Source organism: Piliocolobus tephrosceles, chromosome 5, assembly GCF_002776525.5.
Source record: "Piliocolobus tephrosceles isolate RC106 chromosome 5, ASM277652v3, whole genome shotgun sequence".
In the NCBI taxonomy this organism is placed as follows: Eukaryota; Metazoa; Chordata; class Mammalia; order Primates; family Cercopithecidae; genus Piliocolobus; species Piliocolobus tephrosceles.
The window spans coordinates 19,211,819-19,226,424 of NC_045438.1; the positions used below are offsets into that span (position 1 = coordinate 19,211,819).

General features: G+C 55.5%; 1 protein-coding gene across 3 annotated transcripts in view; it reads right to left on the reverse strand.

Moving 5' to 3' along the window:
- The window catches only part of FRMD1 (FERM domain containing 1), a 36,890-nt gene that overhangs the window by 8,246 nt on the left and 14,038 nt on the right, over positions 1 to 14,606 (reverse strand). The window contains exons 2-6 of one of the 3 annotated variants that reach the window (XM_023223626.3): positions 8,124 to 8,266; positions 5,346 to 5,436; positions 2,499 to 2,578; positions 1,991 to 2,067; positions 81 to 267 (exon numbers count right to left, since the gene is read on the reverse strand). In XM_023223626.3, coding sequence (XP_023079394.1) covers positions 81 to 267; positions 1,991 to 2,067; positions 2,499 to 2,578; positions 5,346 to 5,436; positions 8,124 to 8,255 — 567 coding nt within the window. In that variant the 5' untranslated portion in view covers positions 8,256 to 8,266. Of the gene's footprint in view, positions 1 to 80; positions 268 to 1,990; positions 2,068 to 2,498; positions 2,619 to 5,345; positions 5,437 to 8,123; positions 8,337 to 14,606 lie in introns of those variants that run through there. The other 2 variants (XM_023223624.3, XM_023223625.2) reach the window with 2 other exon arrangements.

Genomic DNA, 14,606 nt, shown 5'->3' on the forward strand with positions numbered 1-14,606 from the left:
CCTGCTCCCACGGACGGCACCCGGTGGAGGTGGACAGGCACCAGGCCAACGATGCTGGGAGGAGGCGGCCCCCACCTTACCCACTGCGGGAAGTAGGAGTGCGGCTCGAAGTACCTCCCGGCGTGGGCCAGCTCCCGGTGGTCACCCAGGTCAGCCTGCAGCGCACAGGCGGCCAACAGGAAGTAGGCCTCCTCCCGGTGGGCGCACTGCGACCTCAGCACACGCTCCTTCAGGTGGCAGTAGTACAGGTGCCGTGCCCTGTGGTCGCTGGAAGGTGGCAGGGAGTGAGTTCCAGGAAGGCCAGTGTGGGGACTCCCGGCCCCTCTGGCCCTGCCTTATCCCTCCCCACGCCAGCTCCCAGGGCTGTCCTGAGCCCCTGGTACCTTGTTCCTGTCTTGTTCTACCCACAGCTGTGTCCCTGCAGGGCCAGCGCGGCACAGGCCCGCACTCTTCCTGGAGCAGGACGCAGGCAACTTCCTGCCAGCAAGCAGCCACTAGATGAGGCTCCTCCTGCCAAGGTCCCGCTCCTTCCCTGGTGAGCTCGGCCTCCATCAAACCAGGCCCCAGTGCAGGAGAGCTGCACAGAGTCTGGGTGACTCAAATCCCTGGATGTGGACAGACCTGGCTCCCAGAGCTCACCGCCCAGCACAGGGCCTGGCCATGGCTGGTATTCATTAATCACAGGGGCCGGGCGGGAGGTTCGCCCAAGATGCAGGTACAAGATCTTCTCATGTAATTCCCCCGAACTGGCCCCATAGCACCAGGTAGCTCTGTCCATCAACCCAACACCTTCCAGACCTCCCCTCTAAGTCTATCCAGAACCTTCCACATATTCACACACCCCCCACCTTCCACATATTCACACACACCCCCACTCTCCAGAACCTGCCACACAACCACACACCAGTGTCTCCGGGACTCTCCACACAACCACACACCAGTGTCTCCAGGACTCTCCACACAACCACACACCAGTGTCTCCAGGACTCTCCACACAACCACACGCCTTTCACTCTCCAAAACCCTCCCACACGCCCTTCACTCCCTAGAACCTTCCACACAACCGCACGCATCCCTTTTGGAACGGGGGGGATGGTGCCTGCTTAGGGAATTCCTGGGAAACCCCCTTAGGTTCCCCCCCAGGGAAAACACTGTTCACGCATCCCTGAAGCTCTGTTCTGGAAGAAAGTTTCAGGATCCTCCTGAGGGACATCTTTGTTTTCCTAGAAACTCTAAGGCAGCTCTGGAAGAAGTAGCCCCTGTTGGTCCAGCGTGCAGCCCACCACATGTACAACTTCTCCTGTCCTGCCGGGGAGAGCTTCCCACTAGACACCTGCAGAGTGGGCAGCGAACAGCGAGAACCGCCATGCAGAAAGTGCAGCAGCCCTGCGCCCAGTGACCTCCAGAAGCCTCGCCCAGCTCTGGATGGTGTACCCACCCTCGAGAGGACGAGTCCTGGCATTTGAGGAAGCACCACTTTAGGCCGGGCACAGTGGCTCACACCCGTAATCCCAGCACTTTGGGAGGCCGAGGCGGGTGGATCACCTGAGGTCGGGAGTTTGAAACCAGCTTGACCAACGTGGAGAAACCCCATCTCTACAGAAAATACAAAATGAGCCAAGTGTGGTGGTGCCCGCCTGTAATCCCAGCTACTCTGGAGACTAAGGCAGGAGAATCGCTTGAACCCGGGAAGCGGAGGTTGCAGTGAGCCGAGACTGGGCAACGAGAGTGAAACTCCATCTCCAAAAAAAAAAAAAGAAAGAAAAAGAAAAAGAAGTACCAATGTATGACACAGTCTGTATACCTTTCAATTAAATAGAATTCCTGTGTCCCCCAAAGCAAACAGTCAATATAGTGGTGTTTTTTGTTTGTTTGTTTGTTTGTTTTTGGAGAAACTCAAATGTAATGTGTGGCCTTCATGGGACTTCTATGTCATGTGGCAGATTTTCAGTATTCCAGGAAACATCCTTTAAAGTCAGCATGCCGTTACCTTATGACCCTTCCGTTTTCCACATAGTGCTGCACCCGGAGGAAGGCCACAAAGGGGGCTCTGGGTTTCTCATTTTCCTGGTGGGGAAAATACAAGAAAGAGCAAGTGAGCCACAGGGAGGTGCCCCTGGTTGGCCCGTCTTCCCCTTTCGGGGGGAGGGGCCTGGATTGCGTCACGCTCAGTTCAAAGCCGAAGCTCAGGTGTCCGCCGCCAGAGCTGACAACACAACTCACGGTAATTTCTACAGGAAAACTCTAAGTGGGACATGGTCTACAGCGTTCAAGAACATCTGCGAAGGTGGGCTTCGGGGCGGGCTCACCTGCCTGCAGCCTCTGGCTCACTGCAGTCCCCTGCGGACGGGACAGCTGCGTGGACAGAAGGCAGCACATCCCCACGGTCCAGCACAGTCCACCGTGGTGCCCTGCCCTCTCCCACCCCATGCATCCCTGTGGTCCAGCACAGTCCACCGTGGTGCCCTGCCCTCTCCCACCCCACACTCTATACTTACTTCATATATTTCTTTCTTCCAATCTTTTGAGAAGTACTTGCTGAGCTTTTGCTCCAAATCCATAAATATATACTCATTGTCTGAAAACAAAATAAAAGGCTTCATCAGAGTGGTCACCATGCTTCTCAGGTGTCACCGTTTGTTCAAAACTGAGTGTGGCTTTGAGAGAAGAGATGCACAGCTGAAAACTGTGCGTCTCCAACTGATGCAGTGTATGGGGCTTTCCTCGGCCGACAACGCAAAGAGCATCCTAACACACGTGCGGGTGTCAAATGCTTGCTTACTAAAACGATGTTCCAGCGTGCAGGAATATTACAAGCTGATATTCAAAACTGGCACATGCTCCAGGCACGCCCTTTGGGAAAGCAATTTAGCAACATGTATCCCTCCCCTCTTCCTCTGCAACCCAGGCACTCGTCTCTCAGCTATGGAATGAGTCATTTGAAAAATAGAGATGTCAGGGTTGGATGCGGTGGCTCAAGTTTGTAATCTTAGCAATTTTGGATGCCAAGGCAGGAGGATTTCTTGAGGCCAGGAATTCAAGGCAAGCCTGGACAACATAATGAGACCTCGGTCACCACAGGGAAAAAAAAAATTAGCCGGGTGTGGTGGTGCATGCATGTAGTTCCAGCTACTCAGGAGGCTGAGGCAGGAAGATTGCTTGATCCTGGGAGTTCAAGGCTGCAGAGAGCTATGAATGTGCCACTGCACTCCAGTATGGGTGATAAGAGTGAGACCTTGCCTCAATCAAGCCTTTAAGAAATAAACGATGCCAAGAACAGGGTTGGGATGCTTTGACTTTCTTCTCTCATTCCCTCCAGACTAATTTTCTTTTCATTTCTAAAATCACAGATTGATGACACCAACTACAAAACCAAACAGCAAAACTGGACTCCCCAAAGGCAACACCCCTCTGCCCCACAGGATCCTCCTTCCACACCACCCAGGGGTCAGCTTCCAGAGCAGCCCTGAGATGGAGTCAGGGTTCTGCTCCAGGCGGAGATTAGAGAAGGAGGAGACTGAGACAGGGGCACTCTCGCTTCTACTTTGAGGCACAGAAGGGGCCGGGGCCACCTGCACTGAGGGAAGCGCTGACCCCTGTCCACACTCACAATGGTGGGAAGAGAAACTGGGGGTGGAACCCCAGGGCACCACGTGGGACGGTCACAGCAAGACGGCTTCATCCAGAAGGATCCTAAAATCTCACGCTCCCTTCACAGCCCCCGACAAGGTGCTGCAGACCCTGGGAAGATGCTGCATGGGTCCCGGTGTCCTGTGCAGGGACACCCTGGCTCACTCACTCCCCTAGACAGAGGCCGGCTTGTTCTGGGGGAGCCTGGGAGAGGTCGGTTCAGGCAGAGGTCTTGCTCCTCCTCATGCAGCAAGGCCAGGGGGATACTCAGCCACCGCTGGTCAGCACTGAGCTTCATCTCCATCTGTCCGTGCCCCGAGTAGCCTCCCTTGGCTTGGCTGGGGAGAGAGGGCCAGGGCTTGTCTGTGCTGCCAACCTCAAGCCCCCACTATAGATGAGAAGCCCCCAGTCCTTTGCAGCACTGGATACAGGCGCTGCCACTCACTTCCTGGGGCAGCAAAAAGTGCACACGAAGCACTTCGGGTTCTTACGGCTCTTCCATGCGACGCAATCCGGCTGAGGGGTCTGTGGAGCCCAGGGGGCTGGCCCCACCCCCCCCACCTGCCGTCTGCATGTACTAGAACTCCAGGTAAGAATTCACATAAATCCAGGAGCCTGCTACTGCACAGAGGCTTCCTGGAAGCCCCTGGAGCCAACGGCCCCTCAGAAGAGCACAATCGGCACTGTGCATGTGTGGTGTGTGCATGTGTACATGTGAGTGGTGTGTAACTGTGCATGTGTGGTGTGTGCATGTGTACATGAGTGGTGTGTAACTGTGCATGTGTGTGGTGTGTGCATGTGTACATGTGAGTGGTGTGTAACTGCATGTGTGGTGTGTGCATGTGTACATGAGTGGTGTGTAACTGTGCATGTGTGGTGTGTGCATGTGTACATGAGTGGTGTGTAACTGTGCATGTGTGGTGTGTGCATGTGTACATGTGAGTGGTGTGTAACTGCATGTGTGGTGTGTGCATGTGTACATGTGAGTGGTGTGTAACTGCATGTGTGGTGCGTGCATGCGTGCATGTGTGAGTGGTGTGTGTGCGTGTGTGGTGTATGCCTGTGTACTTGTGAGTGGTGTGTAATTGTGTGCATGTGTGGTGTGTGCATATGTACATGTGTGAGTAGTGTGTTGTGTGTATTGTGTGGTGTATGTGTACATGTGAGTGGTAACTGTGTGCATGTGTGTGGTGCAACGTGTGTACGTGTGAGTGGTGTGTATGTGCATGTGTGTGGTGCATGCATATTTACTTGTGTGAGTGGTGTGTGTGTGCATGTGTGGTGTGTGCATGTGTAAATGTGTGAGTGGTGCGTAATTGTGTACATGTGTGTGGTGTGTGCATGTGTACAAGTGTGAATGGTGTGTAACTGTGCACATGTGTGGTGTATGTGTACATGTGTGAGTGGTGTGTATGTGCATGTGTGTGGTGTGTGCATGTGTACATGTGTGAGTGGTGTGTAATTCTGTGCATGTGTGGTGTGTGCATGTGTACAAGTGTGAGTGGTGTGTAACTGTGCACGTGTGGTGTGTGCATGTTTACATGTGCGAGTGGTGTGTAACTGTGTGCATGTGTGTGGTGTGTGCATGTGTACATGTGAGAGAGATGTGTAAATATTTGTGTACATTATGGATGTGTGTGGTGCACCCGCCCCCTTGACCTCCGGCAGATGCAGCCCCTGGGCATTTCTGCAGGTGAGGCCTGAGCGATGCTTACTTCTGATCACACAGAGGCCAAAGAACTGGGTGTCTCTGATGCTCACAGCGTTGCACACTTGCTGGAAAAGCTCCCGGCCAATGGCCTTCACCTGCAAAAGAGGTGGGGAGGGGCTCAGGGAGGGGCTGGCACCTGTCCCCAGGGAGGCCAGCTGAGCAAACGAGGCCCAGCAGGGCACCAGGGGGACCACCCAGTCAAGCACTCCCTGTAGCTAACAAGTCTGGGTCCCTCACTCTCTCCCAAAGTTGAAGGCTAAACACCAGCCACATGCCCATCAGAGCCCCTGTGAATACAGGGGAGTGAGGGTGGAGGGGGTGGGGTGCTCCAGACGGTGGATCAGGGCTGCCCCCTCCATCACTGTCTGTCCCTGGTGTGAGGATTTCCCGAGATCACTCAGGGACACATGATGCAGCGTCACCTCCAGGGCCGCCCTCTGGGGTCTCTCCTCGCACAGCACAAATGAATGCTTGGTCTGCCATGAGCGTGAGCATCGGTGTCTCTCATCATCCATCGCCCAATTGATGCGACTGATCCCAACAGTGTTCCTACAGCTGAGCCTCTGACAGCAGCCTCTAAACACCCAGCATCTGATGCATGTCCCTGTTTCCGGTGTCCCGTGTCCACATTTCTGGCATCGCGTGTCCACATTTTTAGTGTCCCGTGTCCACATTTCCGGCGTCCTGTGTCCACATTTTCAGTGTCCCGCACGTGAGGCTACTTCACACCTGTTCGGCCCCAGCATGGATGGGACTGTCGGGCATCCCCTGCAGAGCTCTCCCTGAGTCTTGTCTGTTGCAGCTCTGGGGCGCATCTCTGGCCACTGGGCAGGAGAGGCGGCGTTCTTGGGCGGAATTGCAGCGTGCCAAACCTGTGACCGATGGTGCCGGCCAGTAGCTGTGCGCTTTGCTCTGACTCTCCCGAGGACCCTCACTTGGGGCTCCAGGAGGAAATCTCACAGCAGGGCACAGCTGGGGCAGCTGGATCTGCAGGAGGCCATTTTGCGGTTCTTCATTTGTACAGTCTCAAGTCAAATGAGGTATCCAGCTTACTCATCCTGAGTTAATCCTGAGTTATTGGAAGACTGGCTTCCTTATTGATATGGTTTGGCTGTGTCCCCACCCAAATCTCATCCTGAATTGTAATTCCCATAATCTCCCCATGCTGTGGGAGTCACCTGGTGGGAGGTTATTGAATCATGGGGGCAGTTTCCCCCATCCAGTTCTCATGATAGTGAGTTCTCATGAGATCTGATGGTTTTATAAGGCGCTTTCCCCTTCGCTGGGCACTCATTCTCTCTCCTGCCACACTGTGAAGGTGCCTTCTGCCATGACTGTAAGTTTCCTGAGGCCTCCCCAGCCATGTGGAAGTGTGAGTCAATTAAACCTCTTTCCTTTATAAATTACCAAGTCTTGGGTATGTCTTTATTACCAGCATGAGAACAGACGAATATGATTATTGTCTGCTTAACGTGGTGAAGGGCAGGTCCCACAATGGCAGTAACACAGATCTTCAGTGACAGTCTTCCCAGCCCATCCCTTTCTAATAACTGGGCTTGACACATATTTGGTTGAATACAGGGTTCCTGTCTAACTGCAGACACAGGTTTGCACACACCCCGTTAGAGGGTTCCTGCCTGTCCAACTGTAGACATGGATGCGTGCACATCCCAATAGAGGATTCCTCTTCTACTTCAGACACAGATGCACACACACCCCAATAGAGGGTTCCTCTCCAACTGCAGACACAGAAGTGCTCACACCCTGATAGGAAGTGGGCTCAGTGGTTGCCAACTTGCCAGGCCCAGCAGGGGCCACAGGAGTTGCAGAGGCACTTCAGGGGGCTCAGTCAAAAACAGACGAGCATGATTCACCCAGGCGGTTCACTGTGTTCTGGCTGCACCATCCCTCAGTTAAAATCTTACTGTGAAGTTCAGTGTAAGAAACATAAAAGTTCCAGCTCTTATGGGGCAGGGGGCCAAAGCCATAGCATCTTCCCTGCAACAGGTCCTCTTATGACCCCTCCCCAAAGCCTGGGGCATCGCTGGGGACCCCAGGAAACTACGGGACACCCCCCATTAGCTCAACTCCAGCTTCCCATTGCCAGGTGGGGAGACAGAGTCTTGGGGGAGATTTTGCCACAAACATAGATATGGGCATTTACTTAAACACAGAACTCTATCTCCAGGCAGACAAGAGATTCCCAGGGGACTTGAACCAAGATATTACCAGCAAGTCACACTTCATTCCAGGTAGCATTGATAAATTAGTTATGCAGAAAGTCATTGTTCTTTAACAAACCACTCTAATTTTAATTGCACATTTTCATTATCCACATTAATCATTAAAATGAAAGTACTCTCTCAACTCCTGTCCCCACAAACTCAACTAAAACAGGTAGACAAAAAGGGGGAAAAGGAAAGAGAGAAGCAGAGAGACGGTGACGTCTGAACACAAGACAGGGGCTACCCCTTGGAAACTGGCTTCCTGGCGCTCTTCCCTCAGCACTCCCAGGAAAGATGTGCTGAACCATAAACTTATTTCTCACAGCAACGTCTATCAGTGATGTTTCCTTCACAGGCCCAGTAAAAGGACTGACCATCCGACACCTCACAGGCACCTGGTGTAAGCAGACTCAGGCGGTCCAGGGATTTCTCAGTACACAGGCTGTGTCCTGAGGCTCTGCTCACCCCCACGGCCCTGCTCACCCCCATGGCCACCCAGGGCCCTGCTCACCCCCATGGCTCTGTTCACCCCCACAGCCACCCAGGGCCCTGCTCACCCCCACGGCCAGTCGCAGTTGCTCCTGGCTGGGCAGCAGCACGAGGACATCCCGGTGTTCTGAGGCCATCGCGTCCATTCCCAGGGTCGGCTCCTGCCGGTTGCCTGCAGGCCTCTCAGGACTGGGCTCCATCCATCGTGCCCCTGAAGGAGGGAACGTGTCAGGGTTTGTCTGGGCAGGGTCTATGCCCCACCCTTTCGGGGGCACCGCCATGCTGACATTACTGGGTCCTCCCCGGCCATGGGTCACGGGTGGGTGCTCAGCACCTCCCAGATCACAGCCGTGCCTTCCAGGACCCGCCCTTGCCGAGTTTCTCACTGGGAAGGGAACTGAGAGGGAAGCCTGGGCTGGGAATCCAGCGTGGCCAAGCCAGGGCAAGGGTCAGAGCTGCAAATAGCTGGGTGTGTGGAGGGCGCCTGGAATGCAAATAAACAACCTCAGGGCACCGGCCACGCAGCGCTCCCATGCAGGGCAGCTCAGCACCCAGCCTCGCGGTGTGGACCTCGTGAGACCCAGGTTGGGGGAGACAGGACCCAACTCCCCCACCCGACAACCCCTAGCTCCTCAGAGTGCCTGCTTCTTCTATAATGTGGAGGGGGCCATGCAAACCCCACGGGCACAGATGCCAGAGCCAGGGCTGCTGGGGATGATGGAGCAGCAGCAGGGGAGGAGGAGGATGGCAGGAGGAAGGCAGCCTGGGCGGGCACCCTGCCCCACATACCTCCTGTGGCATCTGCTACTGAGCTTAGGAAGCAACACAGAGGCCATTCCTGGACAGGCTCTGCCAGGAGGTACCCTGGCTCCCTTTAGGGGCTGGAAACTGAGGACACTTCATTCCTTGCCTAGGGCCAGCAAATCCCTTCCTGTTTGTAGCGGCTGGAAGGCCAGGAAGGGGGTCCTGGCTCGAGAGGACAGCAGATGGGGGCATCAGCATGAGGGGTGGGGACATCTCCCGCAGGGCCTGGAGCCCCGGCTGCTGCTCAGCGGAGATGAGCAATGCCTTCGAGCTCTTTGGCACAGTGTTAGGGAGGGGAAGGGACCCCAGGAATCTGCCTGGCCCTGGGAGCACCCAGACCTTTGGGCGCTGCAGGTCAGGAGATGCAGTTCCCACGGGCCTGGGCTGCGGAATTCTGTCCTCAGCCATGCACTCCTTCGGTTTCCTGTCATGGAGTCTGGGATGCTCTGGGACCTTCCTCTAGTCAGGGGTCTGGACCTCCAGAGGAGAAGTTGTTCATCTCAGGAAATTCAAACTCCAGCCGCCTTAAGGCCTGGCCCAGTGGGTTTAGAAGATTTAGGAGGCTCAGGTCTCACCTTCCCCAGCCCCTGGAATGATGCTGGCTCCCTCCCTCCCACCGCTCAGATCGCCTTCCCAGACCCTCGAGGCCACACACTCACACCCAAGACAGCAGCGGTGGTCTCTTCTCTCTCCACAGCAAACGTAGAGCTGTTGACTATGGAAGATGTGGGGACCCCTTTAGCCGAGAGCACAGAAATTTTTAAAAATGGCAAAAAAAAAAAAAAAAAAAAAAAACAGCCCCAGAGAGCAGAGGCTGGATTCTCATGGCCCTGGCACTGGCTCTGGTGCCTGGGCAGCTCGTCCCCGTGCCGGGCGCCCTCAGCCTCTGCTTAGAGTCACAGTGCCGGCATATCAGGAAGGGCGGCAGCAGCTGCATCTCTCAGGGATGCCTGGGTGCAGGACAGTGGCAGAAGGCAGGCGGGGGCTGGGGGTCGGGGGGCAGCAGAACACCGCCGCCACACACAGCACAGAGGCGACAACAGGCACCAGGACCCCTTGGTGGGCAGAGCCGGGGACATGGTGGGGTGGGGAGTTGTGCTGATCGCACTCATGATCAAAGCGATGGTGCCCCACGTGTGTGCAGGTGCTGGTGTGTGTGGGCGCTGGCATGTTACAGGTGACCTGGGGCCAATGGGCTCCAAACATCACTAGTGAGAAGAAAAGGAAAAGCAACGGAAACCTCCACATTCGTATTAATAAACACAATAAACGGATTCTTGTCAAAGCAGGACGTCCCTGGCCCCAGCTCCTTCCTTCCCTTCTGGAGTCTCAGGGCCACACAGTTGAGGCTCAGTGCTCCAGTGAAGGCCGCCGTCCATCCGAATGCCAGGAAGATCTGGGCTTGGGAAGCCCTGTCGTATTCCCGGGAGAGTGCGGCTTTTTCCCGAAAACGTGCTGAAGATCCAAGGCAAGGTTGGTCACTGTGAGCACCTCCCACCAGGGCACTGAGGGGACACCGTGGGAACCTCTATACTCAGCTCATCAGGAAGACAACTTTGCACCCGGAGAAAGAAGAGGCGTGACCAGGCCCCAACACAGACCCCACCTCTGAATGTCTTGTCTTCTCGACTAGCGTGTTCGCGACGGAAGAGGCTGGCTTGCCACGTTTGTGATGTCAGGGCCAGGCAGTGGACAGGCAAGGCCACGAGGAAGACAGGCCACCACCTGCATCTCTTCAGGGCTGAGCCCTGGAGTCCTCCTCGGCCCAACTCTCCCTTCTACTCTACAGCTGGTTTCCATCCTCTATCATGAGATGGGCCTGCTGAGAACATTCTAGAACTCAAGCTTCGGAGACCTAAGTCCACAAAGCACAGGTTTTAGAAAATAATGTGGGAATGCTGTTCCGTGGTGAAAAGGAAGGCAGAACTGACACAGGGATGGGTCTAAAAAATCCTGCTGCGAGGGAGATGCTGGATGCAAAAGTCCTGGCTCCATTCTGAGACGTCCAGTAAAGGCAGCATCTTCGGGGCCAGGGAGCTGGCGGCAGGGACTGCAGAGGGGCGAGGTTTCCTCTGGGGGCAGTTGGATGGCAGTGATGGCTGCACAGTTTCTAAATGCTCTGAAGTTTATTAAATGGTTCACTTAAGAGGAATGTATTTTACAGCATGCAAACTATGCCTTAATAAAGGCATAGTTTAAATTTAAAAACACCACAAATTATACAACGGTCACACAAAAAGCCTTCAAGATACGGCAGGAAGTGCACCCGTGTGCCATAGCTCAACCCATTCCACCATGTGGGCGTGAGTGTGAGACACGTGGGTGCTGTGTGAGGGCGTGCCTGTGTAGATGTGAGTGGGTACATGACTGTGCACATATGTTCACATGCAGCCTTTATGTCCGGGAATGCTAGGGCTGCCCACTCCTCCTCCTCATCCTCCTCTGCACAATCACCCACACGGACTAATCCTTTTCTGCACGTCACAGAACAAGGCGAGACCCTTTACCGACTCAGCTGTGATGGCCGCAACACCCAGTCTGTGGATGAGGAGTCTGGCTGGGCTCAGAGGCCAAGCTGCTCAGTGAGTGGCCAGCCGGGGTCTCGCTCCATGCTCAGCCTCCACCCCCACCATACAGCCTATACTCTGCTCTCTCCCTTCAGCCACCCGACCCTGCCTGGTTGAAATCCAAAAAGAAACCCAGTGTCTGCTGGAAGGAGCCCAGGGCTGCCATCTGGGTCCCTGGGAGGTCCCTGCTGCCCATCAGCACTGTGAGGGCTTCTCGCCGCGCTCAGTAACACACTTGCTCTCCTCGCACATTTTCCTGGAAAAAAATGTTGGCCAGATGCAGCACATTCTGCTCCTTGGTAAGTAGGGAAACTGAGGCACACAGCAGCTAAGTGACTTGTTCAGGGCTCCAGGCTCCGAGATTCCTGAGACCCGCCGCAAAGCTCCTCCCTGAATCTACTGACCCCCCTTCAGAAATCATCTCAGAAGACAGAGCTCATTCTTATGAACGAACCATGCAAGCCCATCTTCTGGGATGACTGAGGCTGGTATTTGGGAGATGCACCACCTGACTTTTGCTGCAGTGCCCAAGTGGATGGCGCAGGGCCTGGGTTGGAGTACACAGTGGGGTGCAGGGCCTGGGGTGAGGTGGGCAGGGTGCTCCCCACTGCAGTTCTTCCCCAGGCACTGCAGGGTCCAGGTAGGGTGGCTGGCGAGTGTCCCAGGCAGCCACGAGAGCCAAGGAATCCAAGCCTGGCCCAGGGCAGATGCTCTGGGCAGCCCCTCATCCGTGGCGAGTTTACGTGTGGAGCGTAGGAGGTGCTTGCCAGAAAGGAAGGAAAAGGGCAGCTGGAGACAGCCCTGTGGACACCGCGGGGCCGTATTTATTCACCACCTGCTCAGACCTCATAAGGTCCATGAACACCCTCAGCGCAGTAAACGGTGGGAGAGTGCAGGACCCAAGCCCATCACCCGTCTCAGTGGTGCCAGCTTCTTGGTCTTCTGAACTGACCTTTGGCTGTTGAGAAAGGTCAGTGACGCACTGCAGGGCGTCTCTGCTGTCTCAGACGGGATGGGCGCTGGAAAGGCCATGACCTGCCTTACGTATCTGAGCAGCGTGGAGGGTAACGCATTCCTGCAGGGGAGGCAGCGGTGCTGGCGGGAACCGCCCAGATCAAACTTCAAAAAGTGATTCTGAGAAAGGAGCTGCTGTGAACCAAGTGCCATGAACTCAGAACGATCTCCATCAACTTGAATGAGAGGTTAAATCAATGAATTAAGCCCAACGGGAAAGATGACCGAGAAGCCCGCCTGTTAGGACACTCCATGGGAGGAGGGTGTGAAGGGCAGCTGTGTACTCCCCATCGGGTGACCGGGCACAGAGCAGACTCAAAAGGTCCCTCTGCCCCTCGGGAGACAGGGTGGCCTGTCCCAGGAAATGGGGCCGGCAGGGCTGGGGCCCCAGCCTTCAGGTGTGGACAGCCTCCTTGGCAAACACACACCGATCTGGGGTCTGGAAGGTGCAACGTTCATCCTGTCCCTGGCCAGGGAAGACAGCAGAGCGGGAGGGCAGAAGATGGCTTATCGATAGCTTCTTTCCGTCTCTTTTTGGTGAGATGGGGAGGCGATCTCTCCCTTTCCAGCCTTTAACATAAGTCAATTTACTTGTTACGAAGTCTCATCGTATTTAAGGCTTCCTAAATGACGGTCTCCCACACCTGGTCCCTCTTCTGAAGCCTCACTGTGGGCCAGGGACAGAGGGTGCCCCGAGTTCTGCGGGTTCTAACCGAGGAAGAATGGCCTGCAGCTTCTAGTAGCCCCTACGGCCCCCCAGGTCCAAGTTGTGGGGTGTCTTCTTGGGAGAAAACTAGAGATGGCAGGTGGGGTGAAGGAGAACCCCGTTTTCAGGGGGCTGCCTCTTCCCATTGGAAACAGCTGCCCCCTGGGAGCTCATCAGCTTCTAGGGATTAGATGGAAACGTGAGGCATCACGAGGGCATGAAACCCATGCTTTGGTTAGAAAGGAAAATGGATTAGGAGACACCGGGGCCACTGCAGGTGGGAAAGGTAAGTTATTTCTCCGCGCTGTGCGTATTGGGTTATGATGTACAGTATATGTGTGTGTCTCGAGTTAAACGCATTAACTGCTGAATTTAAAAAGCCATAGAAAGCCAACAATTACAGAATGCCTCTGACACGCTGCTCTTGCCATCTCTTAGAGGAGAACAAATCCCACAAAGAAGGGGGCTGGACTGCAGGGGTTTGGGGTGCCCTGGACTGAGAAGAAAACCTCAGAGGCGTAGTCCCGTGGGGGAGGTGCCTTGAGCTTATTCCCAAGACTGTCTCCTCCCATGGGCCCTCCCCTGTGCTGCTCCCAAACAAAGGCAGGCGTGCAGGACCCTGCTCCCTTCGTGAGAGCGCCCGCAGCCCCGCTGGCTCAAACTCACTTGCCCTTGGGAATGACAACAGTGCGGAATTTCGCAGGGAAAAAGCCCTCCTTCTGTGTTATCCTCCCAAGACCAAGACCGACTCTGAGATCAGGACATAGCAGACCTCCCATGGTCGAGAGATCTCACCTCCCACCTCATTCCTCCCTGTCACAGAGACAGAGCAGGGCCTGACTCACACAGGGGTGGCGACTAAACGGCCAGAGCTGGCAGCAGAAAAGGTTGAGGGGCTGCAGCAGCAGAGCGGGCTGTTGGGGGAGGGTGGGACCCGCTCCAGGCCCCGTGGACACGGGTGTCCGTCCCTCCCGTGCTCCTGGTCTGTGCCAAGCGGGCACATTCCCACAAAGGACTGGCAGGTCCCTCCACCAACACTGAGCTCCACAGTCCCTAGCTTCTGGTTATAAGGAATATTTGGGGCAGTTGGGTGGCTCTGAGTAGAGTCCCTGAACCAGGCAGTCATTAACAGCAGACCAGGATGCAGGGGTGACCTGGATGCTAGAGAACTAGAAAGGCCCCAACCTGAGGGCCTGTGGCGAGCCGGGCCTTTCTCACCTGACGCACATTGTGGAAGGTGCAGGAACTGACTGCACCAGGCCAAGGGGGCCGCACAGGCCCTCACCTTCTAGAAAGCAGCAGCAGCCTGGCTCAGGATGGCCAACACTCCAGCCTCCCTCCAAATGGCCACAGTGAGGCCGCCTGGAGGGAGGGAGACCTTGTGGTGGGGACATTGGAGGAGCCCTCTCAAAGGCTTGGGACAGCTGTTGGGGGGCCTCTGGGCGCTTCAGCCCCTGGGA